A 27,507-nucleotide genomic window follows, 5' to 3' on the forward strand; every position below is an offset into this window, starting at 1 on the left:
AGGGTCGATATGGCTGCTGCAGGTTTCTTAGAGATGGCCACAAAACTCCCAAAGAGGTAAGGGCAGCCCAAAAGTATAGATGTGGTCCAGAATACTGCAGCTTTTAGCTGGAGGCGGCCGGGTGGAAACCTTACATGATACATCATCTGTGATTACACCGTGCGTGTCGAGTGTGCCCTTTGCCTTTGCTAGTGTGTGCCAAGACCAGCATACCTCAGGCCTTATGTAATGGGAACTTGGTTGTCGACACTTGGCCAGTGGATTATGGCAAATAGTTTGGACAGACAAACTTAGTCCTCTCGCAGACAAACAATGCTTCTGGCATGCAGATTTTGGGTTGGCGAATAAGAAAAACAAACCTGAACAATCAAAATATCAAGAAGGTCATTAATATTGCATAACAAGTTCTGCTCTGAAAATGGCCTCTGTTTTTTTTTTTTTTTACATTATTATTATTTACCTCTGTTTAGTCTAGGGTGAGTTTTTTTTCTTTTTTTTAAGGCTCTTGGATGTTTAGAACATCATTGGCATGAATTGGTAACTTGTTTTACAGCCTGTATTTGGATTTTTCCACTATGTATTGATCTCTGTTGTTTTGGGTCATCTCACCACTTGATATTTTATACTTATATAAATGAATAAATCTAAACCAAACCAGAGCAGTTGTCCCCACCAGGTGGTAGCCTGAAAGGAATGATGTGTTTGGTTATGTGCGCACGCACGTGTGTGTGTGTGTGTGGGGGGGGGGGATCTATCAGCCCAAATTTTTCGTGCACAGTTATGACTGTATGATGAAGAACGTCTCGTGTTTGCAGTGATTCAAAACCTTTGAAAAACGTTTGTTCTTCCTATCGCTGCTCCCTCTTCATTCACTCTCTAGCTTGCTCGACCGACGCTGCTCTCCATCGCTGCCTGCTGAGTCAACCGTGCCCATGCACGACTCGCATCTACGGTTGGCTCGGATCGGGCAGCGGCAGTGTCAAAGCCAAAACATTATGGATTTGGGTATGAGTCTTGAAAGTAAACAACAAGTCAATCGTATTGGCAAGCCAGCAAATCATGCGCTGCTGATCTCAGCACAGGAGAACTGGAGGAACACTGGATGGACCACAAATAATTCACCTTATTCACCTCGCCGCCACGCGGAAGTGTCATAGTCTCCAATGTTAAAACTGCTATAAAAACACAATTTCAAGAGTAGGATTAATCCCAGCCACAGCTGGAAATCATCGCAGTAGCTACAATATAACATTTCCCCTGGCTGAGCTGTGTATTCTTACTGTTGTTTCCTGAATGAAAGTCAACCAGCAGAGCATCCATTCACCTTGATTCATTTTATATCATGAAAACCACGACGGTTAAACACATTTGATGTCTTTCAATAAAGGCTTTGAAATTATGATAGCCCGATCTCTGTCATTTCATGTCAGACTTGGTCGCTTTCTTGTGAGGGTCCACCTAGGAGGCTGCACATCCACAGACTGACAGGCAAAACGTTTTTACTAGGTAGATTTGTTAGCTTGAGTGCAGCATATTAGCAATTTTTTTTTTCATATTTCCCGTTCAATCAACTTGGGCACCATGCAAAAGTCTTCTAATGGCAGGAAAAACACTGGTTCTTCTGTGTGTGTGTGTGTGTGTGTGTGTGTGTGTGTGTGTGTGTGTGTGTGTGTGTGTGTGTGTGTGGCGATGTGTGTGTGTGCGTGTGTGTGTGTGTGTGTGTGTGTGTGTGTGTGTGTGTGTGTGTGTGTGTATTTCCCTTCTTCTGGTAGGAGAAAAAAAGGGTGGTTTGTCACCAAGTCCAAACACCTGAGACGGGGAGATAGGTATACCTGGTGGAGTTCTGCTGTCTACTAGGTGTACTCTTAGTTATACATTTGAATGAAGTGCTCAGAGTGGAGGGTACAAAGTTTAGTTTTTTTAAACATGAGTCAATGTAGTACTCAAGATATACTATCTAGTTGAAAAGTGTGTAGCAGGCAGCTTGGTAGTAATCAGACAAAAAAAATTTCTGTGTCCTTGGTTACACCAAGTTTTGATTTAACCTCATGATCACTTTGTCTTTTTCCTGTCTTCTCTCTCTCTATTTCTCGCTGTAGCTGAGTAGTAATGATAATAATGATAGCGAGATGTTTTTCTCTCTCTCACTTTGTCTCTCTCTCTTCCCCCCTCTCTTTGTGAAGGATCCAAGCCGTCTGTACTATGAGTCTGCGGAGTTGAAGCTCTTTGAGAACATTGAGTGTGAGTGGCCTCTGTTTTGGACCTACCTCATACTGGATGGTATATTCAGCAGCAGCCCTGAACAGGTAGACTTTGCGCGCGCGCGCATGTGTGTGTGTGTGTGTGTGTGTGTGTGTGTGTGTGTGTGTGTGTGTGTGTGTGTGGGGTTCTTGGTTATTGGGTTTTTAACACAGTAATTAAGTCATAGTATCTATCACATGCGAAGTAAAAAGGTTTTGGTGCATGGGTCCAGACCTTTGAATCTGCCCACTCAGTTGATTGATTCTCTGGTCTGGCATCATGACATGAAACGGCAGTTTCTTGGTTGAAAACGTGATTACCTGGGGCGTCCGGGTAGCGTAGCAGTCTATTCCATTGCCTACCAACAGGGGGATCCCAGTTCGAATCCCCGTGTTACCTCCAGCTTGGTCCGGTGTCCCTACAGACACAATTGGCCGTGCCTGCGGCAGAGGGAGTGGAGCAGCGACCGGGACGGCTCGGAAGAGTGGGGTAATTGGCCGGATATAATTGGGGAGAAAACGGGGGGGGGGGTAGATGTTGCTAATCAAGGCTGTTCTAAATCGATGAAAAGTATCGCCTGATATTGTAGTTTACTTCGCCCCGCTGCACTCTTAAAAACCAGTAAGTTGCCATGGCTACACATCAGCGTCCACTTAAAAATATATTAGATTCAGGCAGCTACGTTGGTCTCTGGTGATTGGTCAGGGAAAATTGAATCCGCCTCCCCCACGGAAATGGGTTAGTGGAGGCGATGTTTAACTGAAGAAGGAAACGGGGTATAATGACTTGACACTTCTGTCTGACACCAGGCAAACGGTTTTGTCCATACATACCCCTTCCTGCTGTCCTCTGTTGATAATCGCAAGACAAATGTAAGACTTATTTTGCTATTAGTGGTTTCAACAGTCCTGTTTTTATTCCAATTTTAAAGTTGTGAATTCACTAAATCAAAATAAAAAAATAAAAATTTTGAAAATTTTGAAATTTGCCAAAACATTTCAACGCTCGCTAAAGCTTAGGAAGTTGATGCATTACACACTGAAGAGTGATGGAAGCGTAACTCTCAAATTTCTCCAGTGGCAAGTAGGGTTTTTGCAACCCTCTCCTTTTTTGAACTATATTAATGATGTAGTTCTGCACACAGAGATTGTTTAGTTGTTCAAAATCAGTTAATGGAAGGATGCCAGAGTATTTTTTTTTAAATTCTTTTCGAAAATTCACTCAAAAGTTTCACAACATGTTTGGATGGGAAGATGACTCCCTGTATTTGTCTGCTGTGTCCAGGTTCAAGAATACCAGGAGGCTCTGGAGGGCATTCTGATTAAACAGAAAGATGGGATACGGTTACTGCCGGAGCTATACAGTGTCCCCCCAGACAAGGTAACGGCCAGGAAAACCTCTCAGATAACGGTTGATGTCACAGGATGAGCCATTACCGCAGTAGAAAATATCTGTCAGTGTGGCTTCGCACCAACAACGGGCATACTTGAGATGCGATTGAAGGACGAAACTCTACTGATGTTTAAAGATTTATTTTGTGAGAAGAATATTGTCGGAAATTCTGATTTGACCAGAAAAGTAAAGCGCTTTGAGTGGCTGTTAGAGCTAGAAAAGCGCTATATAAAATGCAACTTGATTGATTGATTGATACTTTATCAACCGGTATGTCAAAATGTGTGTTCATTTTTGTATGGCCAAACTTTGTCATTCACATGACTACATTGATAAATACCGATGCTTCATCATTGAAAGGCATCTTCATTTTGCAGCTTTTATTACCTTGAAGTGACACCCATTATTACCCTGAAAGACAAACAAAAAAACACTCTGAAAAGAATTAATAGCAAAGGTTAATGCAGTCTCCTCAGGGGACACAGCACCACCAAGATGCTGCAGGATGTAAAACTGACTCATGCAAATTTGCAAAATCTATCAATCTTAGGGGGTGTCTGGGTGGCGTGGTGGCCTCTTCCGTTGCCTACCAACACGGGGATTGCTGGTTCGAATCCCCGTGTTACCTCCGGCGTGGTTGGGTGTCCCTACAGATACAATTGGTCGTGTCTGCGGGTGGGAAGCCAGATGTGGGTATGTGTCCTGGTGGCTTCACTAGCGCCTCCTCTGGTCGGTCGGGGCGCCTGTTCGGGGAGGAGGGGGAGCTGGGGGGAGTAGCATGATCCTCCCATGCGCCACGCCCCCCTGGTGAAACTCCTCACTGTCGGGTGAAAAGATGTGGCTGACGACTCCACATGTATCGGAGGAGACGTGGTAGTCTGCAGCCCTCCCTGGATCGGCGGAGGGGGTGGAGTAGCAAGTGGGACAGCTCGGAAGAGTGGGGGTAATTGGCCAGATACGATTGGGGAGAAAAAGGGGGGGGGGTAATCCAAAAATTTTTTTAAAAAAGAATCTAACAGTCTTATCACTCACTATTTCTTAAGTGCACCATGTGTTTTAGCCTCATGTTGAGCGAAGTCGAATATTCCACACCATGGGCACAGGGCACATTTGATCTTATTGTAGTCTGATGTTTTGTTTGTGTTGACTGCTGTGTTTTTCTATGTGTCTCTTTCTTTGTTTTTGTCCCTATATGAATACGTGTACAATGTATTTTTCCACATCAAGCTCTCAGTTGTGTTGTGTATCTGTTTCTGTAGGTGGATGAGGAGTATATGAATCCCCACAGCGTGGAGAGGGTCCCAATGGGGAAATGCCCTTTGAAATGGGGACAGTCTCTGTACATCCTTGGGAACCTCCTGTCAGAGGTGGGAAACCTGATAATTTCATCAGTTGTATTCCCCCCTCATCGGTCTGGTGTTTACATGTGTGTCCCATTACAATTAAAATCAGAAACTATTACTATTACTTCCTTCCACTTGGACAATTAGACATTTCTAAGCATGAAAGGAATATTTATTCATTTGTTAATTTATTTGAGAACGGGAGAGACGAACAGCCATCCAGTGATATGAAGTGTTCTCTGTATACCCAAAATGTGGCTTTCCATGTATTGCCTGTGTTCTTTTGAAGTAATATGTGCTCATAATGCAACATTACTTGGACCAACAAGCAATTTCAAACAAAAATAGGTAGAAGAAACCCGACCATAGCGGTCATTACTGTCGCCATCTTGAATCCTCACCATCGTCAACGTATTTAGAGCTGTTTTTACATTCGTGCTCTAACCAGTTGTTATCAGGTAACCCAGGATGCATGTTAATGGCAGGTGTAAATGGGAGCATAGCAATGCTTTTAGAATTGGCATACAAAATTAAAGTAAAATTTCAGTTTTTGGTGTGACTACTCAATCTGGCCTGTGTTGCGCTCTTCTTGTCTGTCTCTGTCTTTGTCTCTCTCTCTCTCTCTCTCTCTCTCTCTCTCTCTCTCTCTCTCTCTCTCTCTCTCTCTGTCTCTCTCTCTCTCTCTCACTCTGGTTTTGGTCTTTGGGTCTACAGGGTTTCCTGGCCCCTGGAGAAATCGACCCTCTTAACCGACGTTTCTCCACCATCCCTAAGCCGGATGTGGTTGTACAGGGTGAGCCATCAAGTCTTAATATTTTGAACGGTGGGCTGCATTGTGAAGGCCCCCTGCTGCAGGGCTTCATTACCTTGTAGCAGTTGTCCCAAATTGTCAAACGACGGGGCTTCAACGTGGCAGATTGCAACAACCAGCTACTGCTTGCTTTCTAGTAGAAACAGTGGGAACGCCGCAGCACATCAGCCAGGTTCCACCCAGTCGTTTATGTAAAGGTTAAAACACGGCAAGGTGTGCGTCAACAGATTATAACACACAGTGCAGATGCAAAGAACCATATGTGTGTTGAAACCGTATAATGCGCACGTAGTTCAGCTTAAGTTCATTCACTGTTATAAATTCACATGGCAACGCGCTGATTCAGTAGCAAGAGCAGTGAACATTAAAAGTTAGCTTGGCGGCTAACTTTTGCCTTCTTATCCTTTTAATTCCCGAGACCCAAACATTCAGCAGAAAATAAGCAAATGCCTTTATTTTAATTCTTTGGTAAATTACCGTGGTTTATAAATGGGATAATCCACTCTGAAGCATCATGGATTATTCCTAATTTATGAACACCCTTCAGCCAATCAGAAACCAGTATTCTCTGTGACTATCAAATAGTGACTTTTACGGAATAGTATCCCGTTTACACAAATTTACCTTGTGTTGTCCCCCCCCCCCCAACTCTGACCTGTCCAGTGTCTATCATGGCGGAGAATGAGGAGATTAAGGATCTTCTGATGAAGAACGGCATAGAGGTGGAGACTGTGGAGGACCTCTACTCAATCCACGTCCAGCCCTCACGGGTCCTCAGCCATATATATGCAAGGCTTGGTAATTTAAGAAATTTGGGCTTTTCATTTGCTTTTTTGGGGGGGAGGGCTTCTCTTACCTCCTTGACATGTTGGTCATCCGAAGTCCTGATAGAGGAATTTATTTGGCTGCTAACAAATCTCAAGAAAATATTCTATGTGAGCTAAGATCCATAAGCTTTATATAAATGCCAACTTATACAGGCCACTTTCCTCTCTCTCGCCCCCTCTCTCTTTTTCTTTCTCCTTTTTTTTCTACTTCTCTTTTCATCCATCTCTTTGTGGTCCAGGTAATAACCAGAGGCTGGGTCTGACAGGTCGACCCTACCGGAGGGTAGGAGTCCTGGGAACCTCCAAGTTCTATGTAATTAGGAACTCCATCTTCTCCTTCACCCCACAGGTAAGAGAGACAGGAATGTTATCTGGATGAATAAAGGTGAAATGTGTAATGTTCTGGCTGTACATGAAGTGTAATACGACTTGTAAGTATCAGAAGAAGTTGTGGAATAGTATTGACTGCAAAGTGAACAAATCATTTGCCAGATTTCTGCACATAAAAACACCAGTTATTTATTTTACTTATTTATTGAATGCCCTGTGATAAAGACTCTGTTTACCCCCTGTTGACCTTTGTGGGCCTCGGCGCATGATGCAGTGATCCATGCAAACCGCTAATTTCCTGTTGAATTTGCCTGTCTTGGTCTGTTTTTTTTGGGGGGGGGTTCTCCCCTTTTTCTCCCCAATTGTACTTGGCCAATTACCCTATTTTCCAAGCCATCCCGGTCATTGCTCCACCCCTTCTGCTGATCTGGGAAGGGCTGCAGACTACCTCATGCCTCCTCCGATACATGTGGAGTTGCCAGCCGCTTCTTTTCACCTGACAGTGAAGAGTTTCACCAGGGAGACGTAGCGCATGGGAGGATCACGTCATTCTCCCAAGTTACCCCCCCCCCTCCTGAACAGGCACCCCAACCGACCAGAGGAGGCGCTAGTGCAGCGACCAAGACACATACCCACATCTGGCTTCCCACCCACAGACACAGCCACTTGTGTCTGTAGGGACACCCAACCAAGCTGGAGGTAATACGGGGAGTCGAAATGGCGATCCCCGTGTTGGTAGACAATGGAATAGCCTGCTGCGGTACCCGGACGCCCATCTTGGTCTGTTTTGATTAGTAGTTTTTAGATATGATGAGCCACAGAGGTCAGCACCCAGGTAAAGATTACACTCGTTCTTTGGAAAAGGAAAAAAAAAAGACGCAGAAGAGGTCAGAGAACCAGAGTGGGGTGCAAAAGGCCCAAAAAAGTCAAATATTTTGAATGTTAATCGGTTTCTCTTTCTTCTTTCCTGCTGTCTCCACAAACTCTATTTATCCCCCCCCCCTCTCTCTGTCTCTCTCTCACTCGCTCTCTCTCTCTCCCCTTTCCCATGTGCCAATTTGCCTGCCTTGTTTGACCCTCCCTTATTCAGTTCGTAGACCATCAGCAGTTCTACTTGGCTTTGGACAACAAAATGATCGTGGAGATGTTGAAGACGGACATCGCCTACCTCTCTTCAAGATGGAGGATGACTGGTCGACCAACCGTCACTTTCCCCATCTCACAGACCATGCTGAGTCAGTACACACACACACACGCACATGACCACCATGGTTGAAGTTAATTCCATCTCAATTCAGAAAAAAAGAATTCATTACCCATTGGCCTTCTGCTGTTAAAAAATGTTTTTGGCTCATGCATACAAGACGTTGGCTCAAGCCAAAGGTTGATGTTTTGTGTTTGCATCCCACTCTGGGCCTTTGTCGCACATCTTCATTTCAGAGTCATCATATTTCTCAATCTTCTCTGTCCCATCTAACGAAGGCGAAACTATGCGAAAAAGAAAAAGGTCTAATTTTCATCCCATAAATTTTTTTTTTTGAGTGATGACTTGTTACACATGTCACTAATACATCTGATAAGGTTTTCAATAGATTTTGGATGGAGAATGGAATACCTATTTGTGGGCTTATGTTCACCTGAGTGTCTGTGTGTGTGTGTGTGTGTGTGTGTGTGTGTGTGTGTGTGTGTGTGTGTGTGTGTGTGTGTGTGTGTGTGTGTGTGTGTGTGTGTGTGTGTGTTTAGCGGAGGACCATTCTGATCTGGACCCTGCTGTCCTGGCGACATTAAAAAAGCTACAGGATGGTTATTTTGGTGGAGCAAGGTGGGAGAGTATTTTTTTTAATCTTTTGCTGGGTCACATCTCATGTTTCTGTGCTGACAACCCTCAAAGTCAGATAACCAAAATGTGCAAACTTGCCTCGTTTCTGATTCCTCCTCCTCCTCCTCCTCTTCCCCAGGACCCAGACAGGAAAGCTATCAGAGTTTCTTACCACTTCCTGCTGCGCTCGCCTCAGCTTCCTGGACGGTAAGAACTCTGGCAGCATGGGTCGCCACGACGATGACTATGATGATGATGATGATGATGATGATGACGACGGAAGCTTTGCCCAGTCCAGCGTGCATGAGTTACGCTTTTACGACGGTGAGGAAGGAGAGAAGAGGTGGATGAATGGAGAGGTTTTGGGGCGGATTGGAACGGCGACATCAGCTATTGGAAAAAGAGTTAAAGAGGAATTGTCATGTGAAAGTTGCAGACCCACACAGTTGCTTATTTTTCAAGATTTTAAACACCCTTTCTAATTCCGCATATAAAGTTACCCATTTTCATTCCCCGTACTTCCAAAAAAAAAGTCATTCTTAACTAATGATTTAATCTTCTGTTGACTTTTGATATATCGAGTAAAGTTTTGTTGCTCACCAACTAAATCTGCACATACAAGGAATATGATTTGGTGGGATGATCAACCTACAAACGACACATCATGATCTCCCAAAGAAGAAAAACAGAGTATTTAAAGACATCTAGAAGTGAATATCGAAGAATCTGAGGGTATCTACCCATTTGAAAATATCTTAGCAGGCAAATGAGGTTAGGAACACTGAATAAAAGTGTTAGCTAATTGAGATTATGAACATATTATTATGCAAACAACTAAATGCTAATGTTATTAGCGTTAGCATTTGGCAAATGCCGTGAAGACTGCCAGAGAAATGGGACTTATGAATCTGATCATCATAAAACTCTCACACATTAAGTTACCTGTCAGGATTTTAAATGTTTCCACATTTATGCGTGGTATTTATTTATTTATTTTGACCCTATTTTAGTTTCGCAATTGAACATCAGCCTTCTGGCAACTGAGTTAGACCATGCATAAAAAGTATTCACAAATATGATTTGATTTTGATTTTGGGTGGCACGGTGGTGCAGTGGTTAGCACAGCCGCCTCACAGCAAGAAGGTCCTGGGTTCGAGCCCCGGGGTAGTCCGACCTTAGGGGTCATCCCGGGTCGTCCTCTGTGTGGAGTTTGCATGTTCTCCCCGTGTCTGCGTGGGTTTCCTCCGGGTGCTCCGGTTTCCTCCCACAGTCCAAAGACATGTAGGTCAGGTGAATCGGCCGTACTAAATTGTCCCTAGGTGTGAGTGTGTGTGTGTGTGTGTGAGTGTGTGTGTGTGTGTGTGTGTGTGTGTGTGTGTGTGTGTGTGTGTGTGTGTGTGTGTGTGGGCCCTGTGATGGACTGGCAGCCTGTCCAGTGTGTCTCCCCACCTGCTGCCCAATGACTACTGGGATAGGCTCCAGCGTCCCCACAACCGTGAGTAGGATAAGCGGCTTGGATGGATGATGGAGCTTTTCCAGAAAGCAACTTTTAATCGTTCTGTAGTTATCTTTAACAATTACCACGAGAGATCCAATTCAACTGACCCAGAAAACCTCTCTCCTTTTTAATATTTCTCACTCACTAGTGATCTTAACCCCTTTGCAAAAATAAGGTGGCCAGCCATCGATAATCTGCACTTCTTGTTTATTTCCTCTCCTGACCCCGACATCCAGTTCAACCTACACGCATCCCCTATCCTCTCCTTTACCCGACGCTGGCGTCTGTGTCCTTGGCCAAACACTCAGTGCTTTTGCCAATTTAAACGAGTGCCCGTTTTAACTTCCAGCGCCCAGCTGCCTCTTTATTTAGGATGCAGCTGAAATGGATGATGGCTTTCTGTAGACGACAGCTTTTTGAATTGTTTCTTTCGTGTTGGATGACAATAGGGAGGAAAAGTGAGTGCGAAAGCTGAATTTCAAATGAAGTATTTATGCTGGCTGCACTTGCTCGGCTGGCCTGCATGGAAATACGCGCCTTTCTTTTTCAAAGCATGTCCACTTGGCATGCAAATGATCTTGAAGATCAGCATATTGCATACAGGTGTTTCGATCTTAAATGAAAAAGAATTGCAAAAGCAATGAAAAGGTATGCAACGAAGGTGAGTCTAAATATAAAGGGTGTTGTCCATTGTCGTTTACTGTATCGACATATTTCTGTGTAAAGCCTTCTGAGACTATAACTGATTAAGGTTTGCAAAACTAAAGTTGTCTGTCTGTCTCTCCGTCCATCCTTCTCTGTCTTGCTCCTGTCGTCTTTCCATCACTCCCTTGCTTATATATCTTCACACCGCCTGCCAATCCTTTCCACCTTCATCACTCTCTTTTTGTCTCTCTCCTTCCCCATGAGCCCTTTCTTACTCACCCACCTTGCCCCCCCCCCCCGCCTCCTTTCATGTTTCTCGCTTTCTCCATCTTTCCACCCATTCAAGATGCTGATGACCTTTCTCAGTACCTGGACCGCCTCCTGGCCCACTCTGGCCCCAGAAGAGAGAGGCCCCGCGCCGGTGCGCGGGGCAAGTTCCGGGCCGTCGCCACCAAAGCCAAGGATATGGTCTCCCTGATGAACAAGGCTCAGGGCCTCGACATACACGGTAAGGCCTTCTTATTAACGACTTCATTATTCCTAGATTAGATTATGTTGTATGAGAGTCAGATTAGGTGAGATTAGTTGTTATTTGGGTCAGTTCAAATTCAAATTAGTTTAATAGGTTAGGTTATCATACTTTAATTTAAACGGGCGACATGGTGGCCCAGTGGTTAGCACTGTTGCCTCACAGCAAGAAGGTCCTGGGTTCGAACCCCAGACCGTCCCAGGTCCTTTCTGTATGGAGTTTGCATGTTCTCCCCATGGCTACGTGGGTTTCCTCCGGGTGCTCCGGTTTCCTCCCACCATCAAAAAGACTTGCATGTTAGGGGTAATATGCCTGCCTGTGCCCCTGAGCAAGGCAATGGAAAAGAAGAACTGTAGTTGGTCCCCGGGCGCTGCAGCCGCCCACTGCTCCCATACAATAGGATGTGTTAAATGCAGAGATTGAATTTTGCTGTGTGGTTGTTTACAATAACAAATAAAGTGTCTTTCTTTCTTTCTTTCTTTATCATATGAGATTGGATTGGATCATATTGGGTTGGAGTAGATTAGGAAAAATAGAATAAACTTGATTAGTTTTGGAGCAAGATTGGTAATGATGAGGGAGGTGATGCAGGCAGTTGTGGATGAGTGAAAGGGAAGAAAATGATGAAAGAGGATTACTATGGAAAAGCAGTAAAACGTCATAACCCCCCCCCGGCCCCCCTCTCTCTCCCTCCCTCTCAAGATGTCAACATGTACCTACCTAAAAAGCTGTTCCACACCCCTATGCCTGCTCTCAACCTGAACCTCACCGGCAATTCACAAGCACCACATGAGAGCCAGGTATGTGTGTATGTGACTGATGTAGTGTCTTCAATTTTCTATGCTTTTTTTATTGTTGTCGTTCCTTTCTTACATTTGCTCTGTATGAATAAATTAACGGAGAAAAGGAGCAAGAATGTGTTGTGTGCTGTTCTTCATCCATCCCTGCAATAGACAGATATAATTGTCCTGTGTGTACCACTTGTACCGTCGTTGTGTTACACTTATATCAAATTGGTGCTGCTGCGGCATTTTGAGTCTGTTTGCCGCCACAGCGTACAGTCTCCCCTGCAGGGAATTAGCCAAGTTGATCATATCTCATCTTACCTCTTCCACTCCAACTTCGGCCCATCTTTCTCTTGCCGGTTTCTCAGGCGACGCTGCCTACGGACAGCGGTCTACCCAGAGATGCCAGCGGAGCCATAGACTACGACGCGTTGGCAGAACTGCTCAATGACACACAGTCTCTCCAAGACCAGGCTGATATACTCTACATCCTCTTCAAGGACAAGTAAGATGTGGCTGCTGATATGATTGTTTCTTCATTTGTGTGGTTTTTTTTTGTTGTTTTTTTTGGTGGGTTTCAAAACCATGCAGATCTGTTTGACATGTTCTTACAGCGAGGTAAATTCCCTGTAAAGCACAGCTGGTTTTGAATGAAATGCTGTATGGCCATGCACATGGTGTAAGTTCGATAGGAGCCCCTACCGACTGGGTATGTATGGGTAACTGAGGACACTCTAATTTCCCGATGGCTGTGAAAATCGCTTGTAACAGTAGTGTTTACTTCAGACAAAAAGAAATGTCTGGGGCATCCGGGTAACGCGGCAGTCTATTCCATTGCCTACCAACACGGGGTGATCGCCGGTTCGAGTCCCCGTCTTACCTCCGGCTTGGTCGGGCATCCCTACAGACACAGTTGGCCGTGTCTGCGGATGGGAAGCAGGATGTGGGTGTGTGTCCTGGTCGCTGCACAGCACCTTCTGTGGTCGGTCGGGTTGCCTGTTTTGGGGGGGGGGGGGGATAGTGCGATCCTCCCACTCGCTACGTCCCCTTGGCGAAACTCCTCACTGTCAGATGAAAAGGAGGGGCTGGCGACTCCACATGTATCTGAGGAGGCATGTGGTAGTCTGCAGCCCTGCCCGGATCGGCAGAGGGGGTGGAGCAGTGACCAGGACGGCTCGGGAAGAGTGGGGTAATTGCCCAAGTACAATTGGGGAGAAAAAGGAGGAAAAATCCAAAAAACATACCCCCCCGCCCCCCCCAAAAAAGAAAGACCTGTCAAAAAAAGTGTTGTCAAGTCATATTGATGGCTCTTTTGACATTAACATAATTTTATCCATCAGTAATGGTGACCTGCATTGATGCCTTACAACCTTTCTGGTAATGAGTTTGATACTTTTAAGCAAGGTCCTCTGTGGACGGCAACATCTGGGTCATGCAAATACCTATTAGAGGTGTTACCTCTGGTTCTGCTGCCCCATACTCCTGTACCCTCCTTTTCTTTGTGTGGATTTTCCCCCCCTTTTTCTCCCCAATTGTACCCATCTAATTACCCCACTCTTCCGAGCCATCCCGGTTGCTGCTCCAACCCCTCTGCCGGTCCGAGGACAGCTGCAGACTACCACGTCTCCTCCGATACAAGTCGCCAGCTGCTTCTTTTCACCTGACAGTGGGGAGTTTCCCCAGGGGGACGTCGTGTGTGGGAGGATCACGCTATTCCCCCCAGTTCCCCCTCCCCCATGAACAGGCGCCCCAGCCAACCAGAGGAGGCGCTAGTGAAGCGACCAGGACACATACCCATATCCGGCTTCCCACCCACAGACACGGCCAATTGTGTCTGTAGGGACGCCCGACCAAGCCGGAGGTAACGCGGGGATTTGAACCGCCGATCCCCATGTTGGTAGGCAACGGAATAGACTGCTACGCTACCCGGACACCCCCTTTTTTTCTTCTTCAAATAAACAGTTGGGAGAAGGAGCAGCCTAGGAGTGTGTGTATCTCCTTGCGTCATTTTACAACTCAAGTGATGCAAGGTCTGCTTCTGCACTCTTATTCTGTCATTGATTCATTGCATTTTTCAGGTAGCGGGTGTGGTTGCATAGTGCGGTTGCCACTCTTTCACAGCTGGATCATCTGTGAACTTGAAAAAATTATTTAAACTCTCCAATGGGGAACGAGAATCGTATTTAGCTGTAGTGTGTGTTTGGCCTTTGTGGACATCGATCAGAAAACAAACACATATTTGATGGGGAGGAAAAGTCAAAGGAAAAAAAAACTCATTTGCAATGTTTGTCCAGGGGCGGCGTGACTCAGGAGGTAGAGCGGGTCATCTAGTAATCGGATGGTCGCTGGTTCGATCTTTGGCTCCTACGGCAAGCATGTCGAAGTGTCCTTGAGCAAGATACTGAACCCTTAACTGCTCCTGGTGAGCAGGTTGGCACCTTGCATGGCCGCCTCTGCCATCACTGTATGAACGTGTGTGTGAATGGGTGGGTGTCAGGCATACACTCTAAAGCTCTGTGAGTGGTCGGTAGACTAGAAAAGCGCCGTATAAAAATGCAGTCCATTTACCATTTGTCCATGCCTGTGTCTCTCTGAGCATATAAAAAAAACGGCTGTCGTATCAAACAAAACAAAGTTGGGCGTCCGGGTAGTGTAGCGGTCTATTCCGTTGCCTACCAACACGGCGATCTCCGGTTCGAATCCCCGCATTACCTCCGGCTTGGTCGGGCGTCCCTACAGACACAATTGGCCGTGTCTGTGGGTGGGAAGCCGGATGTGGGTGTGTGCCCTGGTTGCTGCACTAGCGCCTCCTCTGTTCGGTCGAGGTGCCTGTTCAGGGGGGAGGGGGAACTGGGGGAGGAATAGCGTGACCCTCCCACGCGCTATGTCCCCCTGGCGAAACTTCTCACTGTCAGGTGAAAAGAAGTGGCTGGTGACTCAACATGTATCGGAGGAGGCATGTGGTAGTCTGCAGCCCTGCCCGGATCGGCAGAGGGGTCGGAGCGGAGACCAGGATGGCTCGGAAGTGTGGGGTAATTGGCCAAAGTTGGGGAGAAAAAAAAAGGGGGGGGGAACAAAGTTAGCTAGCAAAAGAAAGGGGGAAAAGAAACATTACGTTAGCTGGCTAAACTTATCAAGTCACTAATAAGTCAAACAAAGTAAATGCACAAAAAAACCGAACAATATGAGGTGTGTGTGTGTGTGGGGGGGGGGGGTGTCAAGAAAGAAGCACTTTGATGGTTAATGTGCTTGTCTGCGTGTCTCTCTCGCTGTCCTCCAGGGGAATGGACTGGGACACCGGGCTGCACGGCACAGGGACCACAGTGCGCTCCCTGCTGTCTGAACTCTACGAGAAGGCAGGAGAATTCAAAAACTGGGGGCTGATCCGCATGATCTCCGGCATGCTCCGGAAAAAAGTAGAGGAGCTCGACTCGGTAAGTGGAATGTATGCACGTGCACACACATACGAACACACACACACACACACACACACACACACACACACACACACACACACACACACACTCTTGTATAGTCTAAGGCCCCAGTCACACCAATGTTTGACAGCAGTATTTTGCATTGAAATCAGTTCATTTGAATACAGTCATCGCAGTCTGTGGTAATGGAGAGAAGTCACTTGATGCCTTCGTGAAGAGTTCAGTGGTTTCCATACTGCAAGGTCGCACAAATAAATGTTGCTCTGCCAATTTCTGGTGTGACTGGGGCCGAAAATAGACTTGAATAGAGGACAGGAGTGCACACACAAAGTCCATGGATCCACAGTGAGGCTGGAAAACAAACAACCCAGACATGAGGCCAGTTCAATTTCTGTTGAAGCAGTTGAACTGAATTTACCCCAGATTAAAAAAAAAAGAAAAGGAAATATTTTGTCATTTTTATGTCTCATTCCTCAGATATTAGTCCAATTTTTTCTATTAGTGTTGACAAACACATGTAACCTCAACCGTGTGCCCAGGTTTTTCTCCCCGGGTTGTTCTGATTGGCTTATAAATACCAAACCCTGTGCTTATTACCTATTGTCACTCCCAGTTCCTGTAATAACTGACTCATGTGCTACATTTCTAAGGCCTCCTCTCATTGGTCGTTGCCTCTTCCTAGGCTTGTTCTGATTTGCTGGCTCACCAGAAGCATCTGACAGTGGGCCTGCCTCCGGAGCCCAGAGAGAAGACCATCACAGCTCCCTTACCCCCTGACCAGCTGGCCAAGCTCATAGACGAAGCCAGTGAGAACAACATCACGTTGTCCATACTCACCCAGGTGATCCATTCACTGCTGCACAAGTTCACCTCGATTGTTTCCCTTCAAGTTTATCAACAGCCAAGTACAATTGCAGTTGCAGTTAGTTGTTTTAACGAATATCTAAATAATATCTACCATCTCTAATATCTAATCTAATAATAATAAATACATACATATTAATCATATTATAATAATTGTAATTATATATAATATATGATAATATAATTATTCATATTAGTTGTTTTAATGAATATCTAAATAATATCTACCATCTCTAATATCTAATCTAATAATAATAAATACATACATACATATTATTCATATTATAATAATTGTAATTATATATAATATATGATAATATAATTATTAATATTAGTTGTTTTAACGAATATATAAATATCTACCATCTCTAATATCTAATCTAATAATAGTAAATACATACATACATGTTAATCATATTATAATGTAATTATATATAATATATGATAATATAATTATTAATATTAGTTGTTTTAACGAATATCTAAATATCTACCATCTCTAATATCTAATCTAATAATATTAAATACATACATACATATTAATCATATTATAATAATTGTAATTATATATAATATATGATAATATAATTATTAATATTAATTGCTTATAATTAAAAATTATAAATAAATGATAACAATAATAAATAATAATAATCTAATCTAATATCCAATATTTAACTAATATCTAACACTTTCAAAAAGAGTATTTACTGAAGTTTGTGGTATCTTGTGCACAGTGCAAAAAATCTTAACAGTTTAAAATAGGTCATTTCTGCACAAAGCATCACCCTGCTGTACAGTATTTACGTTAAGCCTTTTTTAAGATGTTCAGTGTATGTGTTATTATTATACCTTTATTCCTTCTGTGTCGCCTTCTTCCCTCTTTTCCCTCTTCCCTCCTATTCCTCCCCATCAGGAGATCATGGTGTACTTGGCCATGAGTATAAGGACTCAGCCCAGCCTCTTCAGCGAGATGTTCAGGCTCCGCATCGGACTCATCATTCAGGTCATGGCCACCGAACTGGCCCAGTCACTCAACTGCTCAGGTAGGGAAGGAGGGAAGGAAGCGAGACAGTAAGACACGGTTGAGGGAAGAATGGAAGCAAGTCTTCCCATAAATAATTTCTACATCTACCGGTAGACTGTGACATTTGCTAGTCACTGTGTGTTTGTGAAACTTGTAAAGTAAAATCAACCCCTTAAACGCAGTGTGTGTGTGTGTGTGTGTGTGTGTGTGTGTGTGTGTGTGTGTGTGTGTGTGTGTGTGTGTGTGTGTGCACGTGTGTGTGTGTGTGTGTCTGTCCTGTAGGAGAAGAAGCTATAGAGAGCCTGATGAACCTCAGTCCTTCGGAGCTGAAAAACCTCCTCCATCACATCCTGAGTGGGAAGGAGTTTGGAGTGCAGCGCAACGGTCGGTCTGATTTTAGTCCCCCCATCCAGCTGTCCAACTTATTTCAGTCACAATCCTGTTCCTGTTTTGTGCAATTCCTGTGTTGTTTGTTGTCTGTGAACTTAACTGTGTGAGTGAGTGACTCTTCCTGTTGTTTTTCCTTTTTTTTCCCCCCTTTGTTTTTCCTCTGAATTCATTTTTCGACCAGAGGGTTTATTTTTTCATTTTCTGTGATGTAGTGGTTTTTATTTTGCTTTTTGAATTCAGTTTGTTAACAATGGTGTGTTAACTACTAATGTTTGTTGATAAGTGAACTGTTAATTAAGTTTTTCATTAATAGAAACAGAGAGGAATTGTTTGAGCTTGTCAGTTGTCATAAGTATAATTTTGTCTGCGTGTTTTATGTCAGTAATGATAATTATGTGAGTTTTTCCTCTCTTGGCAGTGCGAGAGAGGGACGTTGGCGTCAGCCCTGCCATCTCTATCCATCATCTAGGCAACGTGGGCGCCACCAAGAGTGAAAGAGCAGGCATCAGTAAGCTGAAGAGCGACATGAAGCTGGTAGGTGTGTTTGGTCATGCCTGAGAAAGAATAAAAAAATAAAATGAGAGAAACTGACAAATTTCACACATACACACACACACACACACACACACACACTCTCTCTCTCAGGAAAATGGTAGATGAGCTCAACAGGGTAAGTGGAATAAATACACACACAAAAAGCCATTTAGGTGTGCAGTAGTAGGAAGAACAAACAATGTTGGATTTGCGGTCAGTTTAGTTTCGGTCATATCAATTCAGGTTTTGGATTCACCTCAGATTCTGAGGTTCATACAATATGGTGCAAGTGAGTTGGGTTGTAGGCAGCATGGTGGTGCAGTGGTTTGCACGGTCACCTCACAGCAAGAAGGTCCTGGGTTTGAACCCTGGGGTTGTCCAACTTTGGGGGTTGTCCTCTGTGTGGAGTTTGCATGTCCTCCCCGTGTCTGCGTGGGTTTCCTCCGGGTGCTCCGGTTTCCTCCCACAGTGCAAAGACATGTAGGTCAGGTGAATCGGCCATACTAAATTGTCCCTAGGTGTGAATGTGTGTGTTGGCTCTGGGATGGACTAGCAGCCTGTCCAGGGTGTCACCCTGCCTGCCGCCCAATGACTGCTGGGATAGGCTCCGGCATCCCATGACCCTAATTAGGATAAGCAGCTTGGATAATGGATGGATAGATGGATGGATGGAGCTCGGTTGTGTGCATTTTCCTGTGTAATTACTTGAATAATTGAATTATCAATAACCTGCGTGGTTCAGTGCCTCTGTGGAAGGACACACAGTCAGAGGGACACATCTGCTACACTGTGCTTAATTTCATCACTTAACAACTATCTGTCCGTAAGCCTGGCACTCAAGTGATTATCCATTTTAGAGTCCAAAGTCTATGCCAGTCCTCTGCCAGGACCTGAAAGCAGAATATTAGCTATTTTTCTTGTTGAAGCTGACATGCAGATCAATATGCCACACAGATTCGAGGCTCTTCTCCCTGTGCCTAAGAACACAGATAAACATATAGGGAGGTTAATTTGGTACACGTGGGCCCAACTACCCTGGGTCCATTTCGACACCAGCATTAAAATGTTATCAAGTATGATAGTGTACATGTTTCTTTTCATAAATCTGCTAACGTCGCACCCCTGGTGGTTAAAATCTGTTGATCCGCTATCACCAAGAAAATGTTTTCATCTCAAGTTTCATCTCGCCTAACCCTTCTTCACAGCTGGAGCACAGGTTGTCTTTGACAGATCCCAGCAAGGTAGTGATGTTGATGATGATGATAATATTAATGTCGATATAATTTATAATGGGTGTTCAATTAGAACAAGGTGTTAATTGACATTGCTACGGGTTAAGTGAATAGGAAATGTTTTCAGAGGTTAGGTGAAGTTGATTGGGAATTAATAGGAAATGGATACATGACTGTTGTAAAGTGTACTAAAGCTGAAGTAATTGATCAAATGATATTGTGGCGGATAGATTGATCTCAATCCTAATCACCTCAGATGATGACGAAGTGATGAGAAATATGTATGGTATAGGTTTTCAATTTTATGTAGAAACAATATAACCGGTGTTGTGTTTTGTACCAGTTTGGTTTGTAATCTTATTCACAATTATGGATTAATCTGAGCCCATTATATTGATATGCGGATTGGGCAGAAATTCACCTTGCATGTATAGTTTGTGTTGGTTGTTGACACATTAATTGACTATTTTGTGGCTGGTTCAATTAAATCACAAAGACGTGCTGAGATGAATGATCACTCATTCATTTTCAGGGAGTGTAAATTGTTTTAAATCAATTTCTACTCAGTTTGGTTTTTCTGTTTCAGATGGAGCACAGGTTGTCTTTGACAGAACCTTACCAGGTGATAATTATGGTCACATGACAGAACAAATATCACAGTTGTGTTCATCATGTTGTTAGAACAGTTATAGTTTGATACATAAATCAGGGAGAGTGCTGTAAAAAGTCTTATTTGTAAAAAAATCAGCATTTTGGTCCTCAAAAAAGAGAGTGGATATATTATTTGAGTTCTTTGTAAAATTTGACAAGTTTTTTTTTGTTTTTTTCCATGCATAACACGGGTTAACTCTGACAGAGTCAGCTTAGGTGATCATGACCGCAATGATATTAACAACTGTATTAAAGGCACAATGTGTAATTTTTGCCTGAATGCTGACCTCTATCCCTCAGTAGCATGAATGACAACAACACGTCAAAAATAGACACATGGCCTGGTTCCACATCGAGAAAGCAAGAAAATTCAAATAGACAAGTAGCGAGCGATACACAGCATATTTGCAGATATCTGCCATTTTTGAAACCTTTCACTAAATATAAGTTTGCAGCAATTCCTTTATGATTGGCTGAGGACTGCAAGTGTAAGTCAACATAAACAACTCAACCATCCAGTTCATTTGATTTTCAATCCAGATGTCAGGGCAACGGAGTGATGTCACTTTTCTTTGTTTTAATCGCAACTATTCAGTGATCCTTGCTGATATTTACCAGTAATGTTAAGCTTCAGAAAAGCAGATACACATTGCACCTTCAACCGTTTGTTCACCTACATAATGGACAAAAACCAGGGGAATCTGTGAACGGTGAGAGGAAAAATAAGGGAACTGAACTTTATACCGATTTGTGGTGAAAATTAAATGGAACAGACTTCTTCCTGGTGTGAACAACAAAAGTAATTTGGCACCTTAAAAAGCAAGTGTAACTCTGTTGGGTTTCTTTGCAGTGGGAACACAGGCAGTCCCTGCCAGATGCCTTCAAGGTGATGTTGACATGTTTACATAATGGAGTAATGATGTCATACCACAAATGGAAAGAATTCAGAATCAATACAAATCCATTCGTGTTATTTCAACTCAGAATAATATTACAAGTATATTATAAAAATAAGTATGTCCTAATAGAGCGAGTTGATTGTGTTTTAATGGTGGTGACTGTATAAAAAGTACTAAATAGTATTTGTATTTTTCACAGCTTAAGGTTTGTCTTTGTTTGCAGATGAATCACAGGCTGTCTTTGACAGACCCCGTCCAGGTGATGGCGACCATATCAGTCATTCATATTTGGTGTTAATTCACCTTTTGAATGGGGAAAAAAAAGTCATAATTTGGCATCAATCAAATTACAAGGAGCTGGAATGAAGGCTGGTTTTGGGGGAAGATGTCTAATCTAGAAATTTAACCGCATTGCTGATTGTGGCGGAAAATGAAATTTAACCAAAATGTCTAATAACAAAAGAATAGATGGAAAACGCAGAGGTTTTTGTCATATGCTGTTATTGTGCTCAAGTGTTATTTCCCTGTTGTTGATGGAACATAGGAGATGAATACCGTCTCTTATGGTAGTTATTGTGAACCCTTCTCCATTAAATGATGATGATAAGAAGAAAGCTAAAGGATTAAAATCACATTTCCCACAGTCTTCATCTCAAAATAACTTTTATAATGCTGGATGTGGTTTAACTTGTAGTCACGTCACCATTCGAAGCGTCACAGTAAAGGCTAATTTATGCTTAATATACGTACGAAAATAAACATGTCCATTTCAGACGATGTAACCATCACTGGCCACATACGTACATTGGTACGTACGGCTGTTGAGCAATACAGCCATATCCACTAGAGCAGTGGTTCTCAACCGGGGGTCCGCGGACCCCTAGTGGTCAGTGGTGTAATTGCAAGGGGTCCGTGAAAATAAAATATCTTTAAAAAAAGATCCTATGACATTTATAGAAATAGGATTATTTTACTCAAATGTGACTGAGACCTTTATCTACCTAAACTATAAAGGGTAACAGGACTTTTTTCTCTAATTACATCTGTTTCACAAGTGTAATTTATTGTATTTTAATAAGAGATCTCGCTCCCGTTTGCATTGTTAAAAGTTACTGCATAAAAATTCTGTTGTTACATATATCTGAAAGTTACTGAATACATATTCTGTGTTGTTATATATATCTGAAAGTTACTGAATACATATTCTGTGTTGTTACATATATCTGAAAGTTACTGCATAAGAATTCTGTTTTGTTAACTATATCTAAGTTACAACTGAAAGCTCTTATTTTTGCCCCAAAGAGTGAATAAAAGCTATAATGCAATTTAAAATGCAGTTTCTACTGTTTCTATCAAATTGCAACCCCCCTCCCCCAAGATCAGGTGGAGGGGTCCTCAGGGTAGATCAAAAATACGCAGGGGGTCCAGGACCCCAAAAAGGTTGAGAACCACTGCACTAGAGGGCAGTTCAGAGTCAAGTTTCTGACAACAGCAAATATGGCGACGGTGGAGGAGGTCTTTATAATGTACCTGTTAAGAAAGCTGTTCTGTAGCAATTATTTGTCCCTGTGCCCGGGCGAGATAACATAATTGATATGTTGAGAATTTCTCACACAAATTTCTCACAACCTGTCTTCAAAGAGTTCTGCCATTTTTTAAACGTCTTCATTTTGTCTCGCTTGAACTATCGGCTGCACTGCCCCCACGATTTCCGGTGGTACTGCTCCGTTTCTTTCGTGTCCATAAGCTTTCAGAAAATGTGCACAAACACAGACGAAATGACCGCAGGGTGCGATAGAAGGCGCCGCCCGTATCCGTATGGGATTTTTTTTTAAACGTTGAACATAAATGAGTCATAATTGTGACCACTAATTTCATAAAAGCTCCTGCTGCAAGTCTGGTATCATTTTGATGCCGACTGGCTCTGTCAGTAGTTACTGAAAAGTCCATGTAAAGCAGTGTGATGTTTTCTGTTTCAGCTGGATGGTGTGCTGACAACCAAGTGTAAGGTGATAATATTTAAAACTGGACTGATAAAAATTTAATTCAAATTAACATCAAAATACAAAAATGAAATGTGTTTTTAATTCCGTTCCTGATTTTAGTCGACTAAACATGCATGTAAAAGGTCATAGTTTGTCGCAGCAATTTGAATCCCCAGGTGAACAGGGATTGTCCGATGACTGATTTTCATGTCATCATTTTCAGTTGGTCTGTCATTTGGAATAAATCCGTTGCTGCCGTTGGAGATACATCGTCAAGACTGTCACGATGTTTTGTTTTTTGTTTGTTTGTTTGTTTTAATAATGTCTTTTTGTGTCTTTCTGTTCATGTCTCCACCTTTTGCTCCTAGAGTTTAACCACTCACTCCTTGGACATCGGAAAAATCGAGGCTGGGGTAAGAATGTCAAACTAACTGCCAGATTACAGTAACATCTGTTTGACCCACAAGCACTTTACTTACGTTTCACTGAATAATGATGATAATGACAACGAATTAGCTATTGAACCATTTATTCCCCTGTGTGTATGTATGCGCGCGCGTGTGTGTGTGTGTGTGTGTGTGTGTGTGTGTGTGTGTGTCTACGACTGTCCAGAGGTACAAGCTTCCGTCCATAGACTCTCTGGATGTTCCGGACAGCGGTCCGGCTGCTAGGGATAGCAGACACGGCCAGTGGCTGCGCAGGAGGCGGCTGGATGGAGCACTGAACCGAGTCCCTGTCGGCTTCTACCAGAAAGTCTGGAAGATTCTTCAGAAGGTGATTTTTTTTTCCCATGTGCACACACACACACACACACACACACACACACAAACACACCAAAGGTTTTACTTAACTGGTATTAATTTACTGACACCCATAGCGATGAGTAGCAACTGAAGTAATATGACTCCAAATCCCAGGGATCCATCTGTACTGAAACAGACACACCAGTGTTGTTGTGTCGGCGCTTCTTTCCTATACCAAACATGGAAAACATGGTTGAGTTTTGGCTATTGATGTGGTATTATATGTTTATAAAGACATATAAGCTTGTTTTTGCCGTATCTGTTTGTTAGCCACGAAAACCTTGTTTCTTATTCCGACTGGTGTGACATGTCTTATTCTTCTGCATTTGGCTGCTATGTGGAAGATGTTAAATATTATAGGATTATTTTTCACAGTCACCATTAAAATAAGTACGACAAAAGTGTACATGATTTGGATTTGCGTGGATAAAATTATTATTATTAGTGTTATTATTATTAGCTATTGTCTTAAACACACCAGAGGTGGAATGAATTGAAAATAATCGCAAATCTTAAGGATTTTTATTTCACTGTGAATGAACTATCCAGGCATGAGTGTGAATATGCATAAAATCAAATCAATGGCACTGATTAATGAATTATTGATGGTTAGTAATTTGTTTTATAGTGTCACGGTCTCTCCATAGAGGGATTTGTCCTGCCTTCTTCAACCACTAGGGAGGTGAGTGATGTCTATTTATGCTTTCTACCACAGAAGAAGGGTAAAAATAATGTTGTGTGATTAAACAGATCTCTGTAGCTCTTCGCCCTTTCATTTTTTCTATATTGGTGCGCTCCTCCATTTACCCATGGGTTTGGGGGTCTCATAGCCTTATACGTAGATGTAATGTGGTCTTGTTTTTTGTTTTATTTAGCGGCAAGGAGATCAGTTTAACCACCCTAGGGAAGTCCCAACATGTTTTCAGCTCAAAAAAAGCATTAAAAGTTTACTCTTTAAAGAATGATGCAATAAACGGTTACTGCTTATCTCTGCTCATTTCAAACTTTTAAAAGAATCCAGATTTGTTGGACGGAGAACATTGTGGGAGCTTCGGAGTCACCTCTCAATCACAGCTTGTAATCTTTCTTTAGTTTTTCCCCACTGACATCAAATTGCCAGAGGAAAAAAAAATCAATTGGAAGAATGCGGCATACGCCTCCCCCCCCCACTGAAAGTGGTTTGGTTAAAGGTATTTTCAGCAATGTTGAAATTATGTCCAGTTTTGGGGTTTTCATAAGGTAGGAGGCATGTAGACATGTCTACTGCTGAATATTGTGATTTGGGGTTTATTACAATTTGTCTGCCAACATGTTACTTGTGTAAACATGCACCCAGTTTCATGATTATACCTCCTCTCCCAAATGACAGTACCAAACAATGACCTTTAACAGACAAATCTACAATTTTTCCTTTACCCCCCCCCCCATCCCCTCTTTTACATCCCCAGATGACTCCTGGAGAGATAAAATTCTCTGTGCATGTTGAAACTGTTCTGAATCGCGTCCCCCAGCCAGAGTACAGGCAGCTGCTGGTGGAAGCCATCTTGGTTCTCACCATGCTGGCGGATGTGGAGATCCAGAGTATAGGATCAATTATCCAAGTGGAGAAAATAGTTCACATTGCTAATGATATGTTCGATAAGGATCAGGTTAGTAATGGATAAAGACACACACCCACACTCACCCATCTCGAGAAGCAAAAGAAAATATAAAATTCTTTATCCATGTGTAAGATATACAGCTCCGTTATGTTCCACAAGGATAAGGTGAGTGGAAGATAAGCAGACATACACACACATACCCATTAGCAGCGCAAGGAATTTTCGTGTCTTTTTATATGACAAATGAAATTTTTACAATATTCAGGTTAGTGGCGGGTAAACAGACACGAACACATAAAACATTTAATGAAAGCCAAAGATTGTTAGTGTCAATATGGATATGGAGAAGGAAGGAAGCATCATCTTATGTATGTCAAGATAAGAGCATGGTGTTAAAGGAAGTAGTGTGAATATTCAGGCATACTCAAGGCAATTCCCCATTTCTCCCTCCTGCCCCTTCTGCACTCACTTTTTCCATCTGTCCTAACCCACAGAGGGATCTTGGAGCAGAGGAGCACATCCTGGAGAAGGACCCATCCACTGGAGTGTGCAGGCTGCTGTACGACAGCGCCCCTAGTGGTCGCTTTGGGAGCATGACCTACCTCACCAAGGCTGTGGCCGTGTACGTGCAGGACTTCCTGCCGAGCGGATCGTGTGCCCTGCAGTGAGAGGCACAGACGCACGTTTTGGTTTTGTTTTTGTTTTTTTGTCCGTTTGTCTTTTTAGCCATGCAGCTAGGGTGAGCAGAATGCAGCTGAGATGAGAGACGCACCTCTCGCACAAATACACGCACATGTGAACAATCACAGCTGTACTTTTGTTTTTGATTCCCCCCCCCCTAATGTTCTGTTTAATTGCAGTATGCCTGGTTTTCACCTCAACATGTCTGTTATAAACTCAGTGCCTTGTTTTACCTCAGCAGTGGCCTTAGGCTCCAGTGTAGTTTCAGAGCTGGAAAGATGCAAATAAGTGTGTTTAAGATTAGAACAAGTTAAAACGGTCCGAAACCGAACACACACACAGAATGTAGAGTAAGCAAGCAAGCAAACAGAAAGGACACACAGATATATAGTTTTATCAGTAAATACTGTCATGAATAATAAATAGGAGTGACGTTACTAATTTTTCCTAATTTATTTCCGTATATATGCTATGGTTACTGTGTACCTACGATTGTAGCTTAGCTGCTATGTTTCATGTCATGATGATTGACGATGATCAAAGAAATGTTTTGAATAAGTTGGAAATATTGTCTTCAAAATTCTGTTTGCGAGACGCTTTTTTAAAACCTGAATGCCTTAACATTGTTGCACTTACACGCAGTGTAAAAATACTTTGTTTTGTGTGAAAAATTGACTTCAGAAATGTTTCTTCTAACTGCAAAGAAGACACTTAAAATTGTATTTTTTTTATTTTATTTTTTTTACAATATAACTTTTATTATATTGATTTGTTGGATTTTGGGGATTTCTGCTGTTTTAGATGGCCGATAGATTGTCACACTAATACTACTGAATGGAGTGCAATAATTTACCTGTGCTGTCCTCAAAAAAAGGAAAAGCTGTAATCCAGGGGCATTATTGCAGTGTCTCATTGCACTTAAATTACTGCATTAAAGCATTTGACTTTTAAACTTGGCGCCAGTGCTTAAATTATTGCTGACATAATTGCAGTTTCTGGCTAAACTTTTCATTTGATCTTAGGAAAAATTGAATCGTGTCCCACTGAGGCTGGTATGAAGATTTTAATTTCAACCAAACACAACACCAACACTTTTCACATGTTGGTTTCACTCTCACTAGTTGTTTCGAAACCGCTGGTTAGATGTCACGTTACGAGTTGATATAGCAGTATTTGTGACAAC

The 27,507-nt window shown here is 42.8% G+C and overlaps 1 protein-coding gene across 1 annotated transcript in view; it reads left to right on the plus strand.

Annotated features, from left to right (window-relative positions):
• The window catches only part of phka1a (phosphorylase kinase, alpha 1a (muscle)), a 44,980-nt gene extending 17,705 nt beyond the window's left edge, over positions 1-27,275 (plus strand). The window contains exons 9-31 of the mRNA XM_056300140.1: positions 3-56; positions 2,184-2,306; positions 3,526-3,621; positions 4,893-5,000; positions 5,691-5,769; positions 6,451-6,585; positions 6,854-6,963; positions 8,035-8,179; positions 8,688-8,766; positions 8,903-9,087; positions 11,253-11,414; positions 12,138-12,235; positions 12,589-12,725; positions 15,501-15,654; positions 16,340-16,498; positions 17,438-17,567; positions 17,831-17,932; positions 18,357-18,472; positions 23,608-23,652; positions 23,852-24,013; positions 24,671-24,724; positions 25,491-25,691; positions 26,138-27,275. Coding sequence (XP_056156115.1) covers positions 3-56; positions 2,184-2,306; positions 3,526-3,621; positions 4,893-5,000; positions 5,691-5,769; positions 6,451-6,585; positions 6,854-6,963; positions 8,035-8,179; positions 8,688-8,766; positions 8,903-9,087; positions 11,253-11,414; positions 12,138-12,235; positions 12,589-12,725; positions 15,501-15,654; positions 16,340-16,498; positions 17,438-17,567; positions 17,831-17,932; positions 18,357-18,472; positions 23,608-23,652; positions 23,852-24,013; positions 24,671-24,724; positions 25,491-25,691; positions 26,138-26,311 — 2,808 coding nt within the window. The 3' untranslated portion in view covers positions 26,312-27,275. The remainder of the gene's footprint in view (positions 1-2; positions 57-2,183; positions 2,307-3,525; positions 3,622-4,892; positions 5,001-5,690; positions 5,770-6,450; positions 6,586-6,853; positions 6,964-8,034; positions 8,180-8,687; positions 8,767-8,902; positions 9,088-11,252; positions 11,415-12,137; positions 12,236-12,588; positions 12,726-15,500; positions 15,655-16,339; positions 16,499-17,437; positions 17,568-17,830; positions 17,933-18,356; positions 18,473-23,607; positions 23,653-23,851; positions 24,014-24,670; positions 24,725-25,490; positions 25,692-26,137) is intronic.
• Positions 27,276-27,507: the final 232 nt, after the last annotated feature.

Source organism: Lampris incognitus, chromosome 20 (genome assembly GCF_029633865.1).
Source record: "Lampris incognitus isolate fLamInc1 chromosome 20, fLamInc1.hap2, whole genome shotgun sequence".
NCBI classification, from domain to species: Eukaryota; Metazoa; Chordata; class Actinopteri; order Lampriformes; family Lampridae; genus Lampris; species Lampris incognitus.